General features: G+C 55.4%; 2 protein-coding genes across 7 annotated transcripts; one reads left to right on the forward strand and one right to left on the reverse strand.

Moving 5' to 3' along the window:
* Window positions 1–66: 66 nt before the first annotated feature.
* On the forward strand, window positions 67–19,544 carry FAM234A (family with sequence similarity 234 member A). 5 transcript variants are annotated; one of them, XM_032703660.1, is made up of 13 exons: window positions 2,600–3,577; window positions 4,975–5,078; window positions 5,161–5,469; window positions 6,549–6,665; window positions 6,861–7,049; window positions 10,532–10,662; window positions 13,576–13,705; window positions 14,169–14,307; window positions 14,590–14,730; window positions 15,077–15,155; window positions 15,578–15,730; window positions 16,596–16,698; window positions 16,840–19,544. In XM_032703660.1, the coding sequence occupies exons 3-13, from the start codon at window positions 5,205–5,207 to the stop codon at window positions 17,049–17,051; spliced, it is 1,659 nt and encodes a 552-aa protein (XP_032559551.1). In that variant the 5' UTR covers window positions 2,600–3,577; window positions 4,975–5,078; window positions 5,161–5,204; the 3' UTR covers window positions 17,052–19,544. The 5 variants fall into 5 exon arrangements, with proteins under 5 accessions (XP_032559550.1, XP_032559553.1, XP_032559552.1 ...); XM_032703659.1 differs by lacking the exons at window positions 2,600–3,577; window positions 4,975–5,078 and adding an exon at window positions 67–105; XM_032703662.1 differs by lacking the exons at window positions 2,600–3,577; window positions 4,975–5,078 and adding an exon at window positions 1,287–1,404.
* A 1,105-nt stretch (window positions 19,545–20,649) lies between these two features.
* Window positions 20,650–25,824, reverse strand: RGS11 (regulator of G protein signaling 11). 2 transcript variants are annotated; one of them, XM_032704052.1, is made up of 17 exons: window positions 25,739–25,824; window positions 24,863–24,959; window positions 24,486–24,536; window positions 24,293–24,399; window positions 24,138–24,189; window positions 23,998–24,056; window positions 23,732–23,808; window positions 23,543–23,624; window positions 23,328–23,396; window positions 22,656–22,679; window positions 22,511–22,572; window positions 22,173–22,286; window positions 21,951–22,066; window positions 21,488–21,575; window positions 21,258–21,396; window positions 21,111–21,193; window positions 20,650–21,040 (listed from the first exon to the last, which is right to left on the reverse strand). In XM_032704052.1, exons 1-17 carry the CDS (start codon window positions 25,796–25,798, stop codon window positions 20,914–20,916), a joined length of 1,407 nt encoding a protein of 468 aa, XP_032559943.1. In that variant the 5' UTR covers window positions 25,799–25,824; the 3' UTR covers window positions 20,650–20,913. The 2 variants fall into 2 exon arrangements, with proteins under 2 accessions (XP_032559943.1, XP_032559942.1); XM_032704051.1 differs by having other exon boundaries at window positions 20,914–21,040; window positions 22,656–22,685; window positions 25,739–25,821.
* Between the last annotated feature and the right edge of the window lie 292 nt (window positions 25,825–26,116).

Raw genomic sequence — 26,116 nt, forward strand, 5'->3', positions numbered from 1 at the left:
CGGCCCCGGCCCCGCCACCGCGGCCGGGCGGAAAGGCCGCCCTGCGGCGTGACGTCACTTCCGCCGTGCGGCGGGCGATGGAGGCGGAAGTGACGGCGGCGGCGGGTGAGTGAGAGCGGGGCGGGGACGGGCCGGGCCCGGGGGCACCGGGGTGGGCTGAGCCCCCCCGGGCGGCGGGGGGGCACCGAGCCGCCCCCTGGGCAAGGGGAGCTCCGTGCGGGCGTCCTCCCGCTGCCCCGCGTGCCCGGGCCGCGACTCCGCGCTGGGAGGGGAGGGGAGCGGGCTCCCACGGTGTCTCCGCTGCCCGCGCGGGGCCGCCGCCTCTGGGAACGCGGAGCGGCTGTGACAGCGCGGGGCGAGGGGCAGCCGCGGGGCCGGGCCGGGGGGACCCCGCGAGTGTCAGTGACACGGCCGGGCCGGCGGGACCCCGCGAGTGTCAATGCCTCCAGCAGCGCTTGGCCCAGCCCTGGTGCCTTCCCCGTTTACCCGGAGGGATTTCCAGCTCAAGAAGTTTCCCAGAAGCACAGTGAGAAGCCTGGGACAGAATTTAATCCCTTCTTCCCAAGCCCAGGCCCTGCCGAGGTTGTCTGACCCGTTTACCCTGTGTTTGTCGGCTGCGGGGCAGCCCGGGGAGGTGCTTGTGCAGCAGCCGGGGCTGTGCTTCAGTCAAACAGATACGAGAGACAGCTCAGCTCTGCAGGGCTCAGTGCACTCAGAGCCTCAGAGGGTTAAACTCCTGTTCCTCCCTCCCTCAGCACCCCACGAACCTGGTCTGCAGAAAGAAAAATGCTTTAGTGTGTTCAACTCTGACCTCATTTCCAGCCTTTTTTTCCCTTATTTTGTAAGGCAGGAGCCTCTTGTGTAACTGCTGGGAGTGAGGGGGCTGCCTGTCCTGCAGTGGGGGGGGGGAACCAGCCCTGCCCAGCACCAGGGCAGAACTGGGCCCTGTTGGAGGGGCTGTGGAGGCTCCCTAGGGATGGATATCGGGAGTGGGGTGGAATGGCCTCGAGTGAGCTTTGCTCTGTGTATGTGTGCAAGAGAGGAAAGGGAAAATTCCTTTTCTTGGGGGCGGGGGGAAAGAGGTTTCTCTTGGAAGTGGCTGACAAGGACAACAGGGTTGGGAGAAAGATGTTTTTTCATAGAATCACAGACTGGTTTGGGTTGGGAGGGACCTTAAAGACCATCCAGTTCCACTCCCTGCCATGGGCAGGGACACCTTCCACCATCCCAGGTTGTTCCAAGCCCCGTCCAGCCTGGCCTGGAACACTTCCAGGGATGGGACAGCCACAGCTTCTCTGGGCAACCTGTGCCAGGGCCTCCTAACCCTCTTTGATGGGGTTTGGGTCCTTACAAAGGCTGCAGAGACGCGACAGGAACAGAATCCCCTGGAGTCAGATGGTGCAGGTGACTCAGCAAAGCAATGAGCTCGAGTGCAGGGGACAGCATGAGTGTCTTTGGGAAGGAAAATCTCGTATGGGGGAATCTTATGTGTTATTTCCTCTTGTCTGAACCCTGATCTAAGTGGGACTGCAGGAAAGGGGACGAATGACCCAAGACTGAGTGTCACAGCAGGTGACTGCCTGGCGAGTTTGCTGCAGTGCCACGCTGTGCGTGGGATCAAAACCCAATAGTCAGCTTGTGGAAGACAGCTGTGATGGGGATGTTGGTTCTTACTCAGAGCAAAACTTGGCTGTTCTGTCATTATTGATTGCAGCTCGGGGCTTGCAGCAGTTTCAGGTTGACAGGAAGGGAACCTGCAAGGTGCTTAAAACAAACAAACAGAACAAAACCAGCCAAATGCTGTGTTTGTGTTCCTAAAATGGCCAGTCAAAACCTGATTTCATCATTCTGTGAAAGACAGAGACGTGTTGAATATCAAATCTAAGTTAGGATATACTGCTAGGAGTTTTCCAGGAAGAAGTGCTGCCTGGTGACATTACAAATGCTGTGGTTTGGTGTTTTATGGGTGGAAAATGAGTTCAACCTTCCATCACACTGATTTTTAAATGGTTTCTGTCACCAGCCTTCACCCACCTGACTGTGTGTGGTTCTCTGTGCTCGTCAGGCACAGTTCTGTCACAGGCAGCAGTTCTGCCTGACTGGTAATGGTGGTTTAGCTGCACAAGTGTCACTGGTTTGGTTCAGATCAGATCTGTAAATCTGTGCTGTGGCTTCAGCAGAAGAAGTTGGTCAGTCCCTCATGAAGGTGAGTAAAGCTGTGTTTGTCCTGAGCATGGTGGTGTTATTGTGGGACAGGAAAGGGTGTTTGTTCCCCTCAGCTTTGGTCAGGGTTTGCTCCTAGCTCATCCCATGGCTGGGATAAGCAGCCTTTAGAGTTTGTGGAGGGCTGGAGCCCTGTCTGAGATGCAGATCCTGGCTGTGCTCCCTCGGTTCAGTTCAGGTCCGTCCCGTGTGCTTTCTAATTATTTCCTTTTCTGCAAAGTCTTCCTGCCATCCCTGGGCAGGGGGCTGGTGCTGGCTGTGAGATCTGCTGCACGTGGTGTGTGTTCCCCAGCAGCAGCACGGGGTCCTGTCACTGCCTGTTCCCTCGCGAGGTGCCTGGACGCGTTCAACTTCCCAGGGAGTTATTTCGCGTCCTTTTATCAGCGGGAGACAAAATGTCGGCTGCTGGAGGACAGCGAAACCATCTCAAATGCACACTATCATTTTCTGCTTGTCTTCAATTAAGCTGATTACCAGCCCTCTTTGTTGCTCAGCGCTCAGGCCGTCTCACATGCTGCCAGCGCGTACTTTGGCAGCGGCGGGCGATGGGATTTCCTGCATTGTTTGAATCTTTGCCGCTGACCTTCGTGGTCCTTGTTCTGGCACTGCCTCTGCTCTGGCAGGGGTGCAAAGGGCATTATTGAAAGCCTGAAAGGAAAGAGAAAGAATTGCTTTAAAGGCATTGAGGGCTCTTTGTGCTCGGTGGCTCCTGGGGTCATTGGTGCAAAAGGAGGGGAATTGCTGGGGTTTTGGGATAATTACTGCTTTTTCATTGTTCTCATCCCACTCTAGATGACAATGGTGTGATTTGTAGTGAGTCATAAAAATAGGCCTTCCATGCAGCCTTAAGCTTGTGTCTTCCCTTTTGGCTGAGGGGGGAGAAGCCTGGTTTTTGTTCTTCTTGGGAAGTCTGGTAGGTGCTGGAGGCACTCGGCTGTGCCCTGGGGCTTTCCCAGCTCCATACTGGGGGGGGCTGTGGAGGGCTCTGCTGGAGAGGCCAGCAGGGTTGTGCTGGAGCCCTGTTGCAGCCCATGCTGTGGGCACTGGTTTTGAGAAGATCCACCTAGAGGGACACCCAGAGGGACACGAGCCATCTGCCTCATCCCACGGGAGGTCACGGAACCCGCTCCTGCCTCCGCCCCCTTGGCTACGGCCGCTCTGTGGTGGTAAATCATTTGCTCAGCCTCTGCCTGCAGCCTTGTACCTTGAACCTGCTGAAGGTCTGGTGCAGGAACAGAGCTGTGCTCAGCTCTGCAAAGGCTGATTGCATGGCTCTGTGTTCTTCCCCTTTCCATCTGGAGCCTTCCTACCCCTGTCAGGTGCCTGCAGTTGGTCTGGAAACAGCCTCGTGAAGGTATCCCTGGTGTGGCTGGTGCTGATGAGAAGGGCAGATCTTTGGAATGAGATACAACTTCTGCATTATTGATTCATTTGCATGGTATTGTGCAGGCTGGATTAAGTTATCTGTAGTGTGATCCTGTACTTGATGTCATGGAATAAATGCCAGAGTGCTCAGGTTGGAGTAAGTGCTTTGTAACTGACCTTATAAGTCTGTCAGGCTCTGGGGTTTGTTAAAGGGTTGACAGTGGTGTCGAGCTGTCCCACTGATCCTGTACCTCACCCCCTGCATTGCCATAGGTCTGTCTCCTCCGGGATTTGTACCCAGAAGAGAAGAGGCCTCTGTGTGGGACAGGGGCAACCTGGGGAGCTGCAGCTGCCTGAAGGAGCTTGGCCTCCCAGGGTGACTCATCTTGTGTTTCACTGGACCTGTAAATGAACTTGGGCATGAAACATGAGATGCAACAAGCCCAGTTGCTGTTGGAGTTGAAAGCCCAAGCTCTCTGTGCTGTGTTAGTGCTGAGTTTAAGCTCTTTTCTGCTGGGGAAGTAAAAGGCTCCAGTGGACAATCCAGGCACGTGACTGCTGGGCACGGTCATGGAAAATTGGCTCGGTTGTCATGTTTATTTGCTCTGATATAACTTTTCATAACACTGTCATGCAGCTTTTTCCAAGCCCACTGGAATGTATTATTCTTTATTTCTTCCCTTCTGCTGTTTTTTTGAAGAAGCACTGTCAGAGAATCTGTGTGTAGCATTGATTTTTATTATTGTTGTGGGTAATGAGGTACAACCTTCTCTAACTGACTAGTGCTCTTTTTTTCCCCCTTTTATGGCACATTAGCACAGAACTCCTCTGTTTCTTGTAGCTGTAGCTCAAGATTATGATTTATAGCAGGAGAAACTAAAATAGCAGTTGTTAGCTCTTCCAGTCTGATAAAATCAAATTTGCCTGACTTTAGTCTCAATTCCTGCCTTGTTTTACCTCCGGGGAGGGAAATCATCACTCTCTTGCCTTCTGCAGGGCTGGGTTGCTGAACTTATCCAGTGTTTTGTCATCTGAGAAGGTATTGAATAGCTTTGGTTTGTTCCTATACAGAATATGCTGGTGTTTGTTTCTTTCTCTCTCTCCTGGAGTGGCTCAAGTGCACGTTACAGTAGGGAACAGTCCTGTGTTGGGATATAAAGGTCACAAGTCTTTCCTTTCACCTCTCCAGCCGGGAGTCAGGCTGACATGCACGGGAGGTGGCAAGAAGTCTTTGCAGCAAAAGGAGCTTTTGGGGTGTTTTTCTTGAGGGAGACCTATAGACCAGTCAGTCCTTTCTGCGTGGGGTCTGTAGCCTTCTTTGTCCAGCTCTGGCACAGCTGATTCCCTCCTCTGAAGAAGAATTAGTGCTATTCCTGCATCCCACAGTCTCTCCTCATTGCTCCGTGTGGGAGACCTCCAGCACCGGCAGCTCTGAGATAATACACTGGTTTGCTCACCTCCCATTAAATGTTTCCAGCGTGACTTATCAGGTAGTAACAAGAATATTTTAATGGATTTTTTTTTTTTAATACATTCCGAAATGTATTTTAACTTCTCTGTCCGTTGCTGCAGGTGAAGGGGGAGAAGGGTGTCTGAATACCCACGAATGAGCTGTGATGGATAACAAAGATTCAGAAGCTGAGATCCACCCTCTGAAGACTGAGGATGCCAAAGCTCAGGAGAACCATGAGAACTCCGTGGAGAGGAGGATCATCAGCAAGCAGACGGCGGGGCTGTCCCGGCTGTCCCGCTGGCGCACGGCCGCCTTCTTCGTCTCCTTGTTCCTCTGCCTGGTCATTGTGTTTTCTTTCTCCTTTATCATCCCTTGCCCAGAGAGACCAGTGTCAGAAAAAACGTGGTTCCAAAACTACAACAACGCAGGTGAGTTTGCTGTAGCCCAGTAAGTACTTACCAAGAGTCCTTTTGCTTTCTGTGCCATGAATTTGGGTTGTTGGACCTCCACCTAAGCACGACGTGGAGCCAGACCTGCAGGAGTGCTGCCCTTGGGAGCCTGAGCTCTGAATACCTGACCTGGATAAGCAGTGGCCTGGCATAATTGGAGTGGCCTTCCAGGAGGTGTTTACAGGAGCTAGTGGAGAAATTACATGCTGCTCTGAAGCATTGACAAGGTAGCAGGCTGGCCTCATTTGTTAAAAAAAAATAAAAAATGGGGAAGGGTATCTGGGAATGAATCTCTGTTGAAGCTTGCTCTGTAAAATGTTCCCTTGAAGTTTGAGCTGAGTGTGGAGGCAATAAGGCATTTTTAACTCCGTCCCTATGACTTTCTCCCTTTTCCCCATGACCAGCAGGAAAGGGGAGAAGAAGAATTCCATCTTGTTGTTTTTATAAATTGCTTTATAGTTGCTATTGCTATTTTTATTCTAGTTGCTTTGGTTGGCTCTTCAGCCTGGGTCCTGCTCCCCAGTGGCTCAGCACTGGCTTCTGGGAGAGCTGTTCTTTAATCTTGTGTGCAGGAAGTGCTGGAAATGCAGAGACAGTGCTCACAGCAGGGACTGAGCTGTGTGTGGTACTGCAGGCATCCCAGGTGCTGCTGCTCTGAGCTCAAGAAGGCTGCTTTTAGCTGAGAGGGAGAAAGATGGAATATCTGGGTTTTCTGGGTGGGTTTTGGGTGGGTTTTTTATGCTTCAAGAATAGCAGCCCCACACCAAGACCAGAGTTGTTCTTAGTTCATCGTGGTTCAAATTCTGGCTGCTTGGCTATAAAAATAGACAAATCCACGGGGGGGGATAGCAAATTTAAAAAATCCTTTGGCAATAACTTCCTGTCCCTTGGTACTCATGTACGTGGCATTTTTTAATACAAAATCCGATTTGTCCTAACGTTACACTGTCCGAGATGGAGGCAGTGAGTAGGTCTCTAGGAATTTGTTTTTTGCTCCAGCCAGCTCTGCTGTAGGCTGAGGAAATCCTCACCAGAGCCTGGCTTGTGGTCTCTTACAGTGGCCTACCAGTTCCTTGCTTTGGAAGATGTGAACGAAGACAAAGTGCAAGATGTCCTCTTTGTTTTCAAAGCCAGCAACGGCAGCAGCAGCTTCAACAGCTCCTGCCTGGATGAAGGTAGCTGACTCAGGGACAGAAAGCCTTGTACTGAGGGCTGTCCTTTCTCTTTTAGTTCTAAGTAGTGAGGGACTGGGAGATAAAACTGGGTGAGGTGGGTGGGGAGAGGAGCTGGGTGAGTCCCAGCTCCCGGCGGTGGTGCGGGGCAGCAAAGGTGGTGCAGGTAGAGCTCCCTCTGACATCTCTTCTCCTCAGGGCTGCCTTCTCCCTGTGCCTTTGTTGCTGCTGTGTCTGGCACGAACGGCAGGGCTCTCTGGGAGAGTCCTGCAGCCGAGGATGTGGAGTGGCTGGAGTGTGGCATCCAGCAGCTCGGCGGGGCGGGGGCCCCGGGCTGCCTGGTGGTGGGGAAGCCAGTGGCCCTGACAGCCCTTGACCTGCGGACAGGTGAGTGTGGGCAGGGTCCTGCTGCCAGCCAGGGGACAGGGCCCTGGCAGTGTGACATGACTGGTACATGAACAAAGGGCACTGAGTGTTCATTGGCTTGAAAACCTCTCCAGAGCCATTTGCCAGGTGTCGAGGAGCTCTCTCACCCTCGCTGTTCCGAAGGCTGGGCTCTGTGCTGGGGGTTTGTGCCAAGCAGTGTTTCATAAGACCAGCCTTCCAAGAGCTTTCTAAACAGGAGGAGCAGTCAGTAGCTGTGAATGTTACACTCTCAGGGCCTGGAAACACACCTCCACCTGCAGTGTTTCCCAGTTATTTGCATGTGCATGCCAGAACCTCCTGCAAGTGGGAAGAGGAGTGGGAGTTCTAGGGGTTTATGATTTTCAAGTCATCAAGGAGAGCACTTAGATAAGTACTTGCCAGCCTGTTTCAATAGTCCAGGATTTTACCTGGAAAGGTTTCTTCCTTTCTGAGCCTAGAGATGAAGAAATTCCTCATGATCTTGCCCAGCACGGGGTGGGGTAAGGAGTGCCTGTACTGCTCTGGGAGCAACGATCATCTGCTGCACCTTGAACCTTCCTTGCTGACAAAGCCTAAAATACATTTCCATTTTGGGGATCACTGTTTCAGAGGTCAGAACAATGCATGTTCTCCCTAGGATCCCATTTTCTGTATCTGGTATTGAAACCCTCACACGCTGTTTTCCAAAAATTCTGAGAGAGAAAATGCAAGAGGTACAGCTCTAAAGAACCTGAGGAAAATCTAGAGTAGCTTTTAATTTCCAGTGTAGATGGAAGTGTAGGTGCACGCAGCTCGAAAGTTTCTGTAGCAATGGAGATATCTTAGCACTATTTCTCTCATGTGTAGGCCTTAGCACAGGTTATTTTTAGACTATTAATGAAGTAGTTGCTTTCAGGTCAAAGTGTAGAAAGTTGGCTGCTGAGCCAAAGGCTTGTAACTAAAGACAGCCATAAAGAAGTAGCACAAGCATGGAGAGAAGGACCCAGGCTAAGCTACAGGTCACAGCAATACAGTAAAGAAAACATTCCATAGATAACTTAAAAGCAAGAGAGAAAAACATGCTTCAGATAGAAAAGTGGATAACCCAGAAGTTTACATGTTTGATGCCTTTTTGCTGTTAAGTAGGTTAAAAGCAGTTTCTGAGCGTGGTTGACTTTTACTGGGGGTTAGGAGGGCAGAGTAGAATAAAATGTGTTTAAATAGGCTAAATGTATTCAAAGAGGCAAAGTCTGACTTACATCACTGTGTGCTAAAAACAGTAGCCAGCACAATCTTTAGCTGTTAATGATTCATCATCATGGAGGATTTGATGAGATTCCAGGGCTCTCAGGCTGTCTAGCCCCTGCCTGTAGGAAGATTGAAGTAGAGATAGGCAGATTATCATCTGAAAGTGTCTGATGTGGTTTTGATCATTAAATGCTGATAAAGTTAGTGTTTTTCTGTCAATTCAAGTTGTGTTAAGTGCTGCTTTCTTCACTGCCAGAAGAAGTGACCTGAGCAAACAAGAAGGGAAGTGTAGGAGTGCAAGCTGCTGTTTGTGTGGGACATCTAACATTCTTGCATGTTTATCTTGCCAGCAAACTGGGACACAAGAGCTTAAGATTAACTGTTCCAGGTCAAAGCAAAAGTCTTTGTAGCTGAGTATTCTCTCTCTGCCAGGGCCAGGAGCAGAGTCTTGAGGAAGAGAATGGGAGTAAGTGTTTTGTTACACCTTCTCCCTTCACCTGATCCTACAGCAGCCTGCACTGTGAACCCTCTGGTTAGCTCTGGTCTCCTGAGGGATCTGGCAGAAAAAGCAGCATGATGATCAGGTGTGTGGAATTGCTTCTGTGTGAGGAATCACTAAATAAACCAGAACTGCAACCTGGAGAATGTCTGTCAGGGAGGAAAGTCTCTGTGTCCTCTGCAGCTGCTTGAAGTGAGAGCTGAACTCAGTCATCTAAGTTCCAATTTTATTACTCCTTCCAGACAAAAAAAAACCCCAACCCTTTCACCCAGGTTAGATTTGCAGTCTAGGCACTTGTCTAATTTCCATCTTGGCTCCTCTTGCTGTGCCTCTGCTGTGACCCCGGGCTCTGAGGAAGCACCACAGCACTCAAAGTGTCAGACAGAATTGTCCCATCTCCTGGTGATGGAGCAGGAGGGGACTGGTTTCACAGTTCCTGCTCTTTGGGGGTTGGGTTAGAGCAGGAAAAGCTTCTCAAGTGCTTGGTGCTGACTCTGTCTCACTGTTACCTGTTTCTGTTAAGTCAGACTGTTCTTTTAAGAGACTGAGGTGCTTTCTCCCAAACTGCTCTCTGACCAGCAGAGATTAGAGCTTTTTACATTAGCAGTGAATTTCATCAGCCTGGTCTGTCTTTGGTACCTTTGGACTGTGCTGAAGCCAGGATGTTGTAATTTAAAACTCCAGTTCTCTCCTTCCTCTGCCTGCTTAGTGTCTTCAGGGGCAAAATTCTTTGCCTTCCCATGATTTCCTAGAGAAACTAGGAAATCTGCTCTCTTCTACTTCACATCTGTTGTCATAGTAACAAATCCAAGTGGTTTTTTTCGGTGTTGCAGTAAAAGCTTTGGAGGAATCCTACTGGAAATACATCCTGCCTTAAATTATTGCAGACAGCATCAGGTAGTAATTCCTTGGCCTTCAGTCCAGCTGCCTTCCTGACAAAGAGCAGATGATTACTTTGCATTCCTGACATGATAATTGCTGTGTAAAGGGAGGGTCAGCATTTCCCCTCTGGGCACTTTGTAAGAGACTGGAGTGTTCCTTAAAACCCCCCAGCAGTGTCCTCCCCACCAGATTCCACTGGAGATTCCACTGGGCAATGACTGGAAAGTGGCCAAAAGCCTTGGACAGAGTGGATGGAGTGGAGCCACTCAACTTTCTGGAGCTGTTGAAGAGAAACACCCCCCACCATATTTTTTAAAAAAACAAAGCTTTTCTACCTCAGTTTACAAACAAGTTTGCGTTCTTCAAACGGGGGAGAGGTGGGATGTGGCCAGAGATGTGGCTGGTCATGTCAGCATGGAACATCTGCAGGAACATTCTGCAGGAGGCAAGTTGCAGGAAAAAAGGTTTTGCCAGGAGGAGCTGCAACACTGTGGTCAGAATTCAGCTGCTTTATGGTCTCAAAATGTCTGTGCAGATTCAGGTGCAGAGAAGCAGGGATTTAGACCCCAACAAAGGATTCTCCATGCCATGAACGTGCTGAGAAGCTTGTTAACCTAAGGCAAAAGGAAGGCAAGGTGTTCTTTGTGCCAGGGTTTTGGGTGCATTCCTGCAGGCAGCTAGGGTTACTTTCCAGTGGAAGATGAAATTGTGGGTACTGGGATCCATTGGGAATGCAGAAATGTGAGGAAGTACCCCATGATGAGCATAAATGTGGCTGGTTTGTGGTGCTGCTGGGCTGGAACAGGAGCATTCAACCTGAAGTGCCTCTTAGTGACTGTTTCACACTGTCTTCTAGGGGAGATTCAGTGGAGACAGTCCAGTGACTTTGGAGCTAATTACACTCTGCTGACTCCTGTGTCAGTGATTCCAGATGTGGATAGTGATGGAGTTCAGGACCTGATAATCTTTATTGCTACAGGAAAGAAGGTATGTCCTCCTGAAACTCTGATAACCCCAGTGGCTGGACCACAGGGCAGGGCAGGAATGCTGTTTATTACCACCTTGTGGTCCAACAGGAAGTGTCCAGAAGCCTCTGATTTCTGTGGGTTTGGGGTGGGTTCTTTCTCACCCTCCAGGGATGTACTTGCAAATCAATGCAAGTGTTTTATGGTTTAAAAAAATAAAATAAATCAAAGAGCTGGCCAGGAATCCCTCCCTCTGTTCAGTCTGCTCTCCTCACTGTGTGTTCCTGGGCTGCCTGTGGAGAGAGCCTGGGCAAGATGAGCTTGCAGTTTTCTACTTCTCTGCTCAGAGAAGTGGAAGTGAACAAACCCTGACAGCTTTGGCTCTTAGATCAAAGCACAGCTCACAGACAGTGCTTTTGTACCACCACTGCCCTTTTCTGATCCCTCCCCTCTCTCTGCCTGTGGTCTGCTTTTGCACTGCTCTCTTGCCAGTGTCACTGTGCTGGTTAATTCTGACCTGGGTTCATTCAGTGAAAGAGCTGCTGGTTCTGTTATCTCTGTCCCAGTATTGCTTTTCCCATTTCTGAGAGGGGGAAAGTCATGGAGCTGAAACTGGTTTTGTACTAAAATACTTGCATCTGTGATTGAGTGGCACAGCACTGTCTGCATGCCTGGTCTGTCCCACTCAAAGCACACAAGTTACAGCTCCCTGCAAGTCTCATGGGAGCCATGGGAGCCCCATGTCCTCATATCAGTCACAGAATCACAGATGGAAAAGACCTCCAAGATCACCAAGTCCAACCTGTTCTCAAACCCACCTTGTCACCCACACCAGAGCACTGAGTGCCACGTCCAGTCATTTCTTGGACACCTCCAGGGATGGTGACTCCACCACCTCCCTGGGCAGCCCCTTCCAATGTTTAACAACCCTTTCAGTGAAGAAATTCCTCCTAATAGCCTGGACCTCCCCAGAGGCAGTTTCCTCTCATCCTGTCACTTGTTCTCTGGGAGCAGAGCCCGACCCCCACCCCCCCCCGGCTCTTCCCTCTTGTCAGGATGTTGCAGAGAGTAGAAAGGTCACTCCTAAGCCTCTTTTTCTCCAGGCTGAGCCCCCCCAGCTCCCTCAGCTGCTCCTGGTGCTCCAGACCCTTCCAAGCACCATTCCCTTCTCTGGACATGCTCCAGCTCCTCAATGTCCTTCTTGTCATGAGGGGCCTAGAACTGGACACAGGACTCAAGGTTTGACCTCAGCAGTGCCAAGTACAGGGGTACAGTCACTGCCCTGGTCCTGCTGGCCACACTGGGGCTGATATAAGCCAGGTGCCATTGGCCTTCTTGGCCAATGTCTTCCATAAGAAAATAGGGTTTTGCTGTCCGAGGCATTGTTGTTGCCAGAGTCATCAGAAATTCTATCCTCTCTGACTCCTATGGTTCTCTTCTGTTCCTTTTCCTCCTTGCTTTTGCTATCCCAGTTATCTCAAGACTTTTGTTTTTTTTAATCTTAGCCAGCCAAGAAATGTTTGAATGTAGCCTCTGTTCTGCAAGACTGCCTTTTGATCTGTTTTCCATTTAAGCTCTCTAGCTATCTTGGTATGAAATCCCTTCCTCCCTCCGGACTTGGCAAGCATTCTGTCAACTTAAGGAAAAGTATGTTCTTTTTTGAGAAATCACACAAACTGTAGGGAGCTTGAGTGGAGCTGTGCAGCTTGGAAAGGGCAGTCTGGTCAGAAGAGAGATTCAGAACTCAAGTGAAGCAGCTTTGCTGCTATCAGGGGCTGAAGCTGAATGTTCCTGAAAGGGCAGAGCTGTGAGCAATCTGTGGGGAAGGGTCTGTGTGCAGGGGGTTTAGGTGGCAGCTTTTTCAGAGACCCTCATTGACCCCCTACCTGCTGCAAACTTCAGCACCAATACATCCCAGAAAATCCAGTTTTCAGGGTCTGTGACCTCTGGCAGCACACAGAGGGGTTGAGCAGTGCAGAGGGTGAGGTGGTGTGTGTTCTCTCTCCCTGTGTGAATATGTTTGGCTGTCACTGTCCCAGGGCAGCTGCTGGACCGGTGCTTGCCAGTAAAGGTGATCCTGTCTACAAGAGCTGGTTTGTGTCTCCTCCCAGTGCAGGAGGCTGGGAACAGCTGCTCTCCCTCTCCAGTTGTGTTCTCATTCTCCTCAGCAATCTTTGTCCCTTATTCACCTGCCAGACTCTCCAGATTCACTTCAGGAGCAGCAGATTTCCTTCGCTTCCCCAGTGCATCCCTTTGAAGGAAGAAGGAAGGGTTCCTGCCTGACTCAGCATCTCTGTGGATGCTGTCTCTCTGAGTCTGATGTTTCTCTTTTCCCTAATGTGCATCGCTCTCTCCAGACTGTGACTGTTGCCCAGACATTTGAATTTGATCCTGATTTTAACCTTTATTCCCCTGGGTGAAATGTTTTTAGTGGATCCTGTTACCCTGCACAAAGAATAGAAAGAGAAAGAAACCCATCAGCTCTTTTATCCCCTTGGACTTTACATCAGACTTAGGAGGAGTAGATTAGGGCACTTAAAACATTTAGCAGAGCTGCCATGTGAAGCCAAGTTTCCCTTGTGTCCATATGGTGCTTTGTTTCTGCCTTTAGCTGCTCTCTGTCGTTGTCCCTGCTCAGATCCATTCAAGATCCAGGCTCTGTCCCTGGCAGAGCTGGGGCTGCTGTTCAGCAGTCCTGGTCTGCAGGGAAGGTGGGTGGCAGAGGTAGCAAAATCTCAGGGTAAGTGGCTGTGCTGGAATTGGTTTTCAAACTTGCAAAAGTATTCACAGCAGAGGGGTCACCAAACTTGTGCCCACTCCTCCAAAACCAGGGAGAGACTTCCCATCCGAGCCTGTGCTGCTCCCATTCAGCTGCTGTTCAGTATCAGTTTTAACCTTGTTGGTTTTTGGTTATTTTAATCCCTTCCCTGTGTAGATTAAGAGCTTCATCCATTCAGGAAAGAATGGCAAGCAGATTGGCTCCACTGGCAGCCTGGCCGTGGATGGGAGCGCTCGCTACATCAGGCTGAACCTGGGCTCCTCCCCCTACTTCCTTTTCTATACAGGTACAGTTCTGCTTGGGAAATCAGTCTGGAAGAGTGATTGTAACTGTGAGATCGGGATTACTAAACATTTTTTTGGCTGAGAGAGTGTTTTGCATTCCTGAAAGCCATGTGGTGCTTCCACCTGGCCAAAGAGCTGTTCAGGGCCAAGAGAAGGGGGGGCTTCTGCTTAAACTGTGGTTCGTTACATACTGTAGTGATTTTATTTAACAAATGTCAGGCATGTAAGGATTACACAGTCATTTATAGCAAATGATTACTGTGGAGCACTTGGATTATGAACAGATAAGATGTTAAAGGCATTCAATAGCAGGCTTGAATCTCAAAATACCACTACAACTCTATGATGCAAGCCCTAAAAATATAGTTTATCTGCCAGATCTGGAAAAATCATAGAGTTCAGAGCAGGGGCAGGTTAACTTATCTCTCTCATTCTTGCATTTATTTTTTTTTTTTTTTTGCACAGAAAACTCTCTCTATGCATATTCTCTGAAAGATCTGTACAATGCAGCAACTGGAATGGAAACTAAGCTTCCCAGCCTCCAGCAAGATCCTCAGTGGGAGAAGAACATTGACAGCCCCACGCACCGTGTATCCCTTCTCAGGTGTGAGGTTATGTCTTGGGGGCTGGTGGAGTGGAGGGTGCTGGTGTTGCTGTCAGGATGGGCTGCTGGGGCTTTGTTCTCTCCTGACTACATGGCTTTTGGACTAGGAGCACATCCAAAGCTCAGGAAGAGGGCTGGTGTTAATGGCCTTGTCAGGGGTTCACAGAAAAACAGGGAAAGCAGGTTGGGGTTTCCTGTTTGCATTTACTGCGCAAGGAAAAAACCCAGAACCTCAGAGTGGAATCCTCCAGGATGATTAATGATTTCTGTGTCCTTGTTCAGCTCTGGAGACTTTCGCTACCTGGCAAAAATTCCTGGGCAGTCACGGGAGAACATCTTGGTTGTAGACTCAGAGATGGCCACGCTGATCAATGGAAAGAATCTCCAGACTTTGTGGACCCTCAATGTGTCCCGTGCTTTGAGGTACTGTTCCCAGTGTGGGCTGGATGTGGCATTTCCAGGTTCCCAGCAACAGCAGCGTCCTGGCAGATGCTGGTTTTGTTTGTGCTTATTGTGTCGTGTGCCCTCTGTTACCAAATGTCAGGGGCTGCTTCAGAACGGAGGAGCCCAGAGCTCTGATCCCTCATCCTGTGCCTGCTGTGACGTGGCTGGGCTCAGAGTTGGGGTGGTACCAGGCTGACCCAACACTGTAGCAGTCGAGTCTCTTACCAGGGCAGTTGTGGGAGGATAGAGGCTGCTTGGAAAGAGCAAGGTATGCCCAAGCCATTGGCGTGGGTTCTGATCTCTCTTTTCTCTTCCTCTCCCTCAGTAAGCCATTGCTCGGTTACTACAAACCTGATGTTCCTGGTATTGTCCTGGAGAGTGAAGTTGGACCCAACAAGAAGAAGGTTTGAAATCTCTTCCTTTTAACTTCACTTTTCTCTGTATTTCACAGCTCAAGCAGGCATTGAGTCAAGGACAGCTGGTGGGATGTGTTCTCTCTGGCTGATTTTAGGAGGCTTTAAGCTAGGAAAGGATCTCTTTCAACAGGTTATTGAAGCCAGCTCAGGCACTTTAATTCTCTTGTCAGCAAGAGACTTCAATGACAGAACTTTGAACCCCTTGAAATAGCTGCAAAACTTGTGACTTGAACGTGGCCCACCCCAGGTCTCACAGCTCTGTGATGCTCCACTTCAAGTATTTCCTCATCTTCCTATCTGTCAGATACTTGTTCCCATAGACAGTGTAGGGAGAGACAGCTGACCTGACTTGTCTCTCATGGCTTGTTAGATCCCTTTGTTACGAGTTCCTTTCCTTTCTTCCCTGCTAGGTGATGATTGTTGAGAGTGCATCTGGAGCAGTCCAGTGGGACCTGAATCTGAACTCAGGAGCAGAGAGTCCTGAGCCAGCCACACTTTCCACTGCGGATCACCGGTCCACCTTCCTCATCTGGGGGGACTACGAGGAGCCAGGCAACGAGACAGTGAGTCCTGCTGCTGAGGGGCTGCTGTGCTCCAGACATAGAGCCAGAATTGGGTGGAGCTACTCCCTTCTCCCAGATGACATTCTCATCTGTCTGTGCCACTGACGCTGCAGCCTCCACACTGGATGTGTGCGGGGTCTCTGCTGAAAGCACCTAGAGCCTTGTGTGTGATCTGGTCTCTACTGGGTCCACAATGTCCATAGCAGTGTCCCTGCTAGCAGGTGGTGGCACCAACAGCTTTTGTCATCCTCAGGCTGATTATGTAGAGAAAAGGAACTTGGTGGCTCTATGAGCAAAGTCACTGGGTGCCCAGAGCCCTGCCTTGGTGTGGCACTGTGAGTGAGGTGAGAGGCTGCTGCCCTGGTACCTTTGGAGGTGCTGCTGTTTCTCTGGGAGCCTCCCATGGCAGCACTGCATGCAGTGATCTCCCGTGGCCATGTGAATATCCTCTCTCTGCCCCAGGCAGCCTCTGGCAGCCTCAGTGCACAGCTCAGCTGCTGCAGAGACCTCCGGGGCAGTGACAGGCAGTGTTGGTGACAGGTTGTGTCTCAGAGGGTGCTGAAGCACAGCTGAGCCTCCTCTGCTTTCCTCGCTCACTCTGCCAGCCCTGAGGTAAAAATCTGTCTCCTGCCTGCAGCAGGCAGGCCAGCTATTTTCAGGAAGCTTGGGGTGAGGAGGAGAGCACTGAGCAGAAAGCAAAATCCCAGCACTAGTTCCTGGTGACATCAGTCACGATGAGTTGGGCTGACATGGACAAGTGTCTGACTGGATGAAATCAGTCCAGCATGAGTAATAGCTGAGCCAGGTGCTGGTGTTGTCTCTGGGATAACGTGTGGGTCTGTGTCCTGATCGTGTCCTGTTGCAGAGATCCACAGCTCCCCTCCAGAAGCTGTACCTTTTCCATCCTTCCTACAATAACGTCCTCTTGGAGCTCCGCAATAACACAGACCAAATACTTGCATTCAGCGGTAAGTCCTCTCCCTCCAGCCCTCCAGCAGGGAGCTGTGGGAGGACACTGGTCCCTCCTGGCCTCCCTGGGTGTGTGGTGTTGGGTCTGGTGGCCAGGCCGAGCACAGAGGGCTTAGGCTGGGCGTTCCTGTGCCTTGCAGCCGCGCTGTTCGAGCGGAGCCGTCACGCCTGCTACGTGCTGCTGAGGGGCCCCCGGCCCAGCCAGGAGCCAGGGCCCGTGTCACTGATGAAGAGGAAGCTGAAGGAGGATGTGTCAGAGAGCAAAGTGATCTGGCTGAACCAGGTGGCTGTGGACAGTGAGGAGTACATCCGGAACCGCCTCTACAGGATGCGATTCCACAGCCGGGACTGAGCCTGCCCAGGGAGGGGGAGAGGCTGCCCAGGGCCAGGCATCTCCAGGCTGCCTCTGCTCTGCAGCCGTGCTCTCAACAAGCCCAGATCATGGATTCAGATGGGAAGCTGCCTTTCTCGACCTGCAAACCAAAGCGTGGCTGACAGGGAAGCGCCCCCAGTGTCTGGGGACACCCAGGCTGTGGGGGCAGCTGCCAGTGCATCCATCCTCGGAGCTGATGGGACTTCGGTTCTTGGCCACCACTGAAGTGTTGTCAGCTCGGGGAAGAGGGCCCTCCCCTCCATCCCTCTGTGCCCGCAGAACTGTGCTGACTCGGGAGCGTGTCTGGAGGAAAACATGTGCTTGCTGGGGATGCTGGAGTGGATGATTTCTGGGGTGCTTGGAGCTCAATGTGTGATGTTAGATTTCCTTTCTGAGTCAGCTCTCCTGGCTGGGGGAGAGGTGCTTGGCTACAGGTTGGTTTGCAATCACCCTCTCCTGGATTTGGGCCCTGCTTCAGTAGTGGTGGGTGTGTGTAGTGCCAGACCCCCTCCGTGCCTGTCCATGGGGCTGGGGGTCACCTGGGCCAGCAGAGCACAGGTTAAAGTGTTGTTCTACTTAGAAAATGGCCTTTTCTATTAAGAACAGCCCCACATGCCCTACTCTGCAGTCACCAGCCTGCCTGTGTCTGTCTCCCCTGCTGCTTCCTTCCCAAGCAGGCTGTGCAGTGTTGGTGACACCGAAAGGGAGCTGGTCTCCATGTTCCTCCCTACCCTCTCTCATTATAGGTGATGAGCCCAGGGTGGCTGGTCCCTGGTGGTACCAACACCACCTCTCCTGATTTAAAGGAGCCAGAGGATCTAGGACATTTTTTTTTCAGAGTAGAATTGCACTTTAACCTTTCCTGGGAGCTGGGATTGCTGCTCTGGGAAGCCCTGTACCCGAGTGGCAGTGCCAGCTCCCTGCTCATTCAGCCTTGCAGCTGCTGAGGAGCCTTCTCCAAGCACTGTCCCCTCTGCCAGGAGGTGGGCAGGAGCTCCATGCTGCTTCCTTACCCTTGGAATTGAAGTGATGCTGGGTAGGGATCCTCGGGTGCCTCTCTGCCCAGCCCAGTATCCTTCCTGAGGGATGGGACAGGTTGCTGTGAGGAGATGATGTGTTCCTCCTGGAGATCTGTGTAGCATCAGGGGGTGTTTGCTCTGCCCTGTCCTGGTGGGTGCCAGTGCAGGCTGTAGAAACAAGGTGCAAAGCCTGGAAAAGGGATTGAACTGCCTGCTCAGTCCTGAAGATAAAAATTAACCCTAAAAATAACCTCTCACAGGCTCTGCCCCCTCTGCCTGGAGGGGGTTTGGCCAGTGCCTCCCTCCCCTGCTGAGTCTCACACTGGGGGATGTGTAGAAACACTGTAGGATGGGAAACAATGCCAGGCTGTGCAGGGTCGGGCACTGGCTCTTCCCTTCAGCTGAGTCTGAGTGTGCCACAGGGCAGCTGCTGTCACCAGGCTCTTGGCACAGCTTCAGCCTTCCCAGTCTGAAAGCACGATGAACTGGGCTGCTGGACACACACCTCCTGCTTCCAGCTGGCCTGGTGGCTGCCTAAAGGATGCCCTGGCTCCCTCTGCCCAGTGACCAATATCCCAGGCAGTCAAGGGAGCCAGTCCTGGGGCATCCAGGCTGTGCCAGGAAGCCAGGGATGCTCCCTGGTGAGCACACCACAACCTTCAGAGCACCCTGGGCTCAAAATGGTGAGTTTCCCTCTCTTCCTCTCTTCAAAGGCTGTTTTCTGAGGGAGTCTGGGATTGCAGGGAGGTTCCCCTGCTGTATCCCCCAGCCTGGGTTGCCTCTTTTCTCAGCACCTGAGGCCTGGCAGCCCCACAGGTCCCCGTGCCAGTATTGCAGCCATAAGAGGCTCCAAGGTCCTTCAGCCACCTGGGGCAGAGCAGGAGTGTGGCTGCAGGTGCTGGGCAGGGAAACCCCAGGCTTGCATATTAGTCCAGCCCGAGTGCTGGATGTGGATTGTATCCCACTGAGATTCCCCTGGCAGGGAGTGAGGTGCCTGGGCTGTATTCTCTTCATGCTCTCCCTCCTCTGATCCCTTTCCCATAGGCACACTGAATGTTCTTTCAGGGGAGCTGGATTTTCAGCTTTGGGGAGCTTTTCTGGCTTTAAGTCGTCCATTAACGTTTCCAGGTACTTTGGAAACGCAGATTTCCCTGTGGCAGCTCAACTAAACGCATCAGTGCCAAACCAGCACCTTCTTAACAAAACCAGTCCTTTCTCCAGCTTATTTTCCTGTGTAATTGGGTTTTTTTGCGGTATTTCCTGAATGACTTCGTGCCTTGATTCAATGACCCAGCTGGGTGGCGGTGGCGTATTATCACTGTGTTCTGTGTTAGCGTGATTTTTAACACTGAGACTGTTTGGTTTGGTTCTTTAACTTATTGCAGATTGTGCCGTACAGGACTTGCTCTAACCGGAATGGTTTCAATAAACGCTCTTTTGCATTGTTTGTAAACGGTGCCCTGCTTTGGTGCTGCAGTGGAGGTTACACGAGACCTCTGGGATTTTGGCAGCCCTTTGGGTGGCTCCTGAAGGCAGAACCTCCCCCCACTTTTCGGGAGGGATCCAGGTGTCCCGGTGATGCTTGGATGGCTGAGGCGCTGCCTGCTGCCCGGCCTCACTGCGGGCAGCGATGGGCCAGGAGAAGGGAGCGTGTGGAAGGAGGCTGGAGTTAGATAACCAGGCTGGGCCAGCCCATCCCTGCCCCCCACCCGGGGCTCCGTGACCTGGTTTTACACCCCAGATTCCCGCTGCAGTCCATCAGCAGGGAAATCTCATGCCGGGGCTTGGATTTGGATCAAGCCGGAGGGAGACGCGTGGCAGGCGCTGTCTCCGGGAGTGTGGGACCATCTGTCGCTGCCCGGTGCCTGCCAGCCCAGGGCCCCGAGCCCCATCCTGTGACCGAGGCTCCAGCAGCTTCCACTGCCCCCGGGCTCCTCTGTCTGCCCCAGCACTGAGCTCAGGATGCCCCCTGCTCCACTCCAGGGATCCCAGGCTCTGTGGCAGGGAAGGATACCGTAATGCCCAGCATCCCATGGACCACGGTGTTCGTTAGCCGGGATATGGGCTGGGAACACCCCCAGCCTGCTCCTCTCTGTGGGTCCCTGGGTACATGTGGGGCGGGCTGGGCTCCAAGGGTGAGAACTGGTGGGCACCAGCCCCCCTCTCCTTTATGTAACCATCACTGATAATCCCCCACAGCTGGGGCTCGGCTCCCAGGAAGGGAATAATCCTGCCGTGAGATCCTCGCCCTCTGCTCAGATTATCAGTCCATGGGCAGGGAGAGTGGCTCAGCTGCCAGCCCTGCTCCCTGCCAGCCCACAGGGCCCTGGCAGCCCGGGTTTGCTGGCCCCTGGCATCTCCAACCCTGCTCCCAAGATGGTCCTCCTGGCCTGGGGTCTGCACTTGCTGGGTGCTGCAGGCACGGGAGGGGGTTGCTGCCAGCACGGGGGGTACAGGACAGAATCCAGCCTGGAGAGGTGGCCAGCACCTTGTGCACCTCGCACCCTGCTATGGCTTCCCTTGTCCCCCTTCCCCAAAAACCGCGGGAGCCTCAGTGTTTTATTGGAGGCTTTATTGTCCTGTGCCCGGGGTGGGGGCGGGAGGAGGGGGTGACCCCGCACCAGGCCGGCTGGGTGCGGGTTCCCCGAGGGAGGGGAGGGTGTGGGGATGTGAGCGGGGGCTGCAGCGGGGCCAGCCTGGCCCCGGGGGGTTGCTGGGGGAGATATGGCTTCTCTCCTTCAGTGCTACTGCCGGCAGGGTCCTGCGGCGGGGCTGGGGTGTGCTGGGTCAGGGGGCTCTCATGTTGGCGGGGGGCTGCAGCCTCAGCTCTCCTCCTCGGGGACGGGGGCAGTCGAGGGGCTCCTGCCCCTCTCCTCGGCATCACCCGCGGGCAGGAGCAGGGCCGGGCTGGGGCTGGAGTGCCGCTGTTTGCGCATGAAGGGGAAGACCCTGCGGGCAGAGCGGGGTCAGAACCAGGAGGGACCACCCAGCGCCCCAGGGGGACGGTCCCTGCCCTCACCGCTTCTTGGTCTCCGGGGGGATGATGGCCTCGGCCAAGAGGTTTTTGTAGAGGTCCGACTTGAGGAACCGCGGGTAGGAGTCCTGGGCGAGCAGAGGCGTCAGGATCCTGCCCAGCCCTGCCCACCCAAGCCCTGCCCTCACCCACCTTCTTCATCAGCATGTAAATGTGCATCTGGGCGTCGTCCATCACGTATCGATGGGGCGTCTTGATGCCCTCCAGCGTCCGCTCCATCGTCTTGCTGTCGATGTTCACCCAGCGCGTGGCCCCGGGAGCCAGGAATTGTCTGGGGAATCACAAACAGTGCTGAGCCCGGCCCCGCAGTGGGACCCTCCCCCAGACTTTGCCCCCCAAACCCTGGCCCCGCTGGCACTCACTGGTAGATGGAGTCCACGATCTCGGCGATGCGGGACTGCTCCCCGTAGCGCAGCTCCTCACACGCCTCCCAGAAGCTCAGGTTCTCGGCTGGGGAGGGGGACGTGGCACTGGGCACCCCCCATGGGCAACCCCCCAAGGCCATTGTGGCTGGGCACGTGGCCCTGCAGTCCCCCTGGGATGGAGCCAGCTGGGATGGTATGGGGCAGTGGGTCCAGGGGAGCATGGGGCAGGTTAGTCAGGAGGTACTGGGATGGGGTGGCAGATTTGGAATGCCAGCATGGGGAGGTGGGTTGTGCGATGCCAGGACAAGGCCATGGGTTGGTTTGGTGGTGTTGGGACTGGCCAGTGGGTTAAGCACTACTGGGACACCATGGTGGGTTTGAGGTAGTGGGACAGAGTGATGGGTCTGGGGGTGCCAGGACACAACAGTGGGTTTGAGGGTATGGGGCTGGGGCCGCTCACCACTGAACTCCTTCTTGAGGAATTCGAGGAGCTGTGCCCGGCCCAGGGGATCCATGATGAGCTCGCTGAAGTTGAAGCCCCAGCGCTCCACGCGCAGTTTCGTGGGGGTTGTCACCCTGCAGGCAGCACCAGCACTGGGGCTGGCAGCCCATGGCTGCCTGTGTGACCCCACACCCCGTCCTTGGGTTGGGCTACTGGGGGCTGTGGGGCAGGGGTGCTTACGTGGGGGCGTTCATGACCCAGTACGTGGTGTCATCCGTGATCCAGGGGTTGCTGGGCAGGCAGCCAGACATGATGGGGTCGTGGGGCACGTACTGCTCGTTGAACTTGATGTACCTGCCGGGAGCGGTGGCTGGAGGTGGCCAGGGCCACTGACCCCAGGCACTGCAGGGATGCCACGGGGATGTGGTGGGGACATGCCTGGGCTCTGCAGAGCCTCAGCTCCACTCCCTGCTGAGGGTTATGGTGCTGTGGTGCTGCCTGCCAGCTGCAGCAATGTGGGTGCCCCTGTCACCCCAACAGGGACCTGGCCCGCGGCAGGGGCAGCCACTGCCACTCACCCCTCGAGGCAGATGGAGGACTTCACCCTGGTCCTGGCCATGGCCTTCCTGCAGTACTCAATCTGGGACCAGATGCAGGGGAGATATTGGGGTGCCTGGCAGCTCGTGACCCCCAGGAGCCACCCCCAGCCCTTGCCATACTCACCTCCCGCTTGTAGTAATCCATGTTCTTGGTCTGCAAGAGACAGGCAGGGCTGGGTGAGGGCAGGGCAGGGCCAGGACATGGTGTCCTGCCATCACCACCCTGGCAATCCAGGCATCCAGTTCCCCACCCCAGGACCCCATAGCCCATCCCCGTGGCCTCCAGTCTCATCCTCTCAGCCCTCCTGGCTCAGCCAGCACAGCCCATGGGGTGTGACCCCCCACCCCAGTGTGACACCAGCCCTAGGTTAGTGACACTTACGTGGGCAGAGGACACGGCGCAGGGCGCAGAGAAGAGAAAGTGGGTGGTTAGTGAGGACAGACTGGGGGTACTGGGGCAGCATTAGTGGGGTCACGACACAGAGAGGGTTAGAGTTAGGGTTAGAGCTCCTGGCAAGGCAGTGCCCTGCAGGGATTAGAGGTGCTGGCACAGGGGGATGGTGGGTACATGGACAAACACACAGACCCCCTGGCTCAGCAGGGGCAGGGCACAGGGTGGACACACAGATGTTAGCAGAGCTGGGGCTCACCACCCCCCTCCCTCCCCAAAATGTGGACAGAGCCTGTGGTGGGATGGATGGGCACCCACTGGGGCAGCTGAACACTCTGTCACAGGCACATGGCTGTGCCCTTTGCCCACTGGCAGCCCCAGGGGTGCCTGGACCCCTCCACTCACCAGCTGGACACGGGTGGTGTGGCAGTTCCTGCGCTCGGGGCCCTGCTCCAGCACATTGGGGGCTCCAGGCTGCAAAGAGAGCATCGTGCTGGAGGCTGGGGGGACCCTCTGTGCCCCCCAGCCCCGCTCCCCAGGCTGGGGCTGTGTGTGGTGCCAGGGCATTTCCCAGGGCTGCACCCGCCAGCACGGCACCCCTCGCCCCCCACGGTGCTCACCGGGGGCCGGTTGACGAGCCAGAACGCCTGCTCCTGGCAGTCGATGACGATGCGGTCGCCCTTCCGCCGCTGCTTGGCCGCCCTGCCCGTGCAGAGGCATCGGGGGAGCGCTGGCACCCCGCACCCCGCCTGCCCCGCACCCGCGAGGGCTCCGTCCCGGCCGCTCCCCGGGGCCGTGCCCGCACTCACCGCAGCTGCTCCCGCGCCTGCATCACCACGAAGTCCCACGTGTGGTTGATCCGCTTGTGCAGGAGGTTGTAGTTGTCCTGGGGAGCGGCAGCGGCGGTGTCACCCGGGTGGGCACGGTGTGGTACCTGTCCCCTTGCCCGGCTCCGCGTCCCGTTGGCCCAAGGGCACTCACAACTCCCCGCGGTGCCGGTGCCCCCACCACAGGGGAGCCCCTGCTCCTGGGTGAGCTGAGACCCCCCAGCTCATCACAGGAGGGCACTGCTCACCTTCTCGTGCTCGATCAGGTCGCCCTGCTTGCGGATGTTCTTCTTGGCCAGGTAAATGGCTGCAAGAGGAACGACGGCACCTCAGAGGGGCGGGGAAGGGGCTGCTACCCGTGTGGTGCCAGCAGCACGGTGGCACTTACCGTAGTCCAGCTCCGTGGCCGGCCACTTCGTGCTGGTCCAGAAATAGGGGGTCTGAGGGGGGAGGGAGAGGCTGAGTCACATGCCATGGGGTGCCACGGAGCCGAGCCGGGGGAGCCCCGACCCGGGGCAGTGCCCGTGCCGGGCGGGGCTGTACCTGGAAGCGGTAGGGAGACTCGTCCGCCCGCAGCACCAGGCTGCGGGGGTCTCTGAGCGGGTAGATGTAACCGTGCTTCACGATGAGGTTGCCGAGGTGCAGCGCCTCTGGGGGAGCAAGAGTGGGGGCTGCAGGGCAGCTCGGCAGCCCCAGTTGCCCCCGCAGTGCCAGCTACCCGTGCCAGGGCACTCACCCTCCTCGGAGATGCCGTACTTCTGGATGAGCCACTCCACGATGTCGTTCCCTGGGGACCGAGGCAGCGTTAGTGGGGTGCAATGGGGTCCCCCAAGCTGGGCATGGGGAGGTTCCCGGCTGGGGCGCTTGGCACACCATGGCAGTGCCAGGGGTCACGCGGGGTGACGGGGGCCCTGCCAAGGACGAGCGCCCGCCCCGCGCAGCCGATGCATAATTGATCCCAGCTGCAGCGCCGAGCTCCCGCGGGTGCGGGGCGGGGAGCGGTGCGGGGTGCCGGGGGGTGGGTGCTGGGTGCAGTGCTGGGGACACCTGGGGAGCACCCACACGCCTCCCCCACCCCACGCGCCTCGCGGGGCACCCCATGGGGGGACCCACCTGTCATGGCATGGGGGATGACGGTGATGAGCAAGCGCTGGTTCCTCATCTTGATGCCCATGTCGGGGTCCTGCATGCTGACGATCATCCTCTCCATCTGCCAGGAAAGCACCCGCCGTGCTCAGCCTCCCGACGGGGGCACCGGGCCTGGGCACAGCCTGGCTCCCCCACACCCTGACCCGGGGCACCCTGTGACCTGGTCACAGCCTGGCTCCCCACAACCGGACACGGGCACCCTGTGCTCAGCCTGGGGTCAGCCTGGCACCCCGCAATTCCCCGGGGCACCTGTGCCCAGCTTGGGGACAGGCTGGCACGCCACAGCCAGACCAAAGCACCCAGCACCCAGGCGAGTGTGCGATGCCGCAGGTGCAGGCACCAATCCGAACATCCCTGGCCAGGGGACCCCCGGTTTTGGGGAGTGAGCTCTGCCGAGGCTGTGGCAGCACCCCGGCCCTGCGGAGGGGAGCAGAACACGCAGCACCGGGACCCTTCCCGTGGGTGCCCCTGCGCGGGGCGGTGCCCGGTGCCCCGTGGCGGTGCTGGGGCCAGGGTTGCGCCCGCTGTCCCGCCATGCACTGGGAAATGCTGTGCCCCGGTCCCCGACACACGCGTTGCCCAGCGCACTGTCAGTGTCCGGTCCCCCCGGTCCCAGCGCCCGGTCCCCGCGGGTCCCCGGTTCGCACGGTGCCTGTGCCCGGTACCCGCTCCGCACGGTCTCAGTGCCCGATCCCCACAGTCCCAGCGCCCCGTGCCCGCGGTACCCGCTCCCCGCGATGCCAGTGCCCGGTTCTCGCCGTGCCGGTGCCCTGCCTGGGCGCGGTGCCCGCTCCCCTCGGGGCGGGTGCCTGTACTGGTACCGGTGCCGGTGTCGCTCACCTTGCGCAGACAGGGCATCTGGAGGCGGGGGTGCCGGCCGCGGGGGCCGCCGATGGTCATCGCGGGTGCGCGCCCCGCGCCCTCACCGCTCCGCCCGAGCCCGCCCCGGTCCCGCCCGGCCCCGCCCGGTCCCGCCCCGCTGCCCCCCCGCGGCTGCCGCCGCCTGCACCGGGCACCCCGACGGGCACCCCGGTCCGGGGCGCACCCGGAGCCCTGTCCCCGACGCCTGGGACCGGTCCCCGCCCTGCCCGTGGAACCCCCAGCCCGACCTGCGGGGCCTGACCCCCGCGCACCTCCCGCGCCGCGGCTCTGCCGGCCCGGTCTGCGCCGGTGCCCCGGGGGTGCCCCGGCTGACCCGGCGCTGGCGAGATGGGGAAC

Source organism: Chiroxiphia lanceolata, chromosome 16 (genome assembly GCF_009829145.1).
Source record: "Chiroxiphia lanceolata isolate bChiLan1 chromosome 16, bChiLan1.pri, whole genome shotgun sequence".
NCBI classification, from domain to species: Eukaryota; Metazoa; Chordata; class Aves; order Passeriformes; family Pipridae; genus Chiroxiphia; species Chiroxiphia lanceolata.

Bases quoted from the DNA above. Each gene is read 5' to 3' on its own strand.
- RGS11 (XM_032704051.1), bottom strand. From the start codon at position 25,798: ATGACCATCGGCGGCCCCCGCGGCCGGCACCCCCGCCTCCAGATGCCC. The intron at 23,809-23,997 runs GTGAGCAGTGCC...GCCGCTCCCCAG, and splicing joins ACCTGATCGAGCACGAGAAG to GACAACTACAACCTCCTGCA. The intron at 22,686-23,327 runs GTGAGTGGAGGG...TGTCTCTTGCAG, and splicing joins ACACCACCCGTGTCCAGCTG to ACCAAGAACATGGATTACTA.
- FAM234A (XM_032703659.1), top strand. From the start codon at position 5,205: ATGGATAACAAAGATTCAGAAGCTGAGATCCACCCTCTGAAGACTGAG. The intron at 13,706-14,168 runs GTACAGTTCTGC...TTTTTTGCACAG, and splicing joins CTACTTCCTTTTCTATACAG to AAAACTCTCTCTATGCATAT. The intron at 15,156-15,577 runs GTTTGAAATCTC...CTTCCCTGCTAG, and splicing joins TTGGACCCAACAAGAAGAAG to GTGATGATTGTTGAGAGTGC.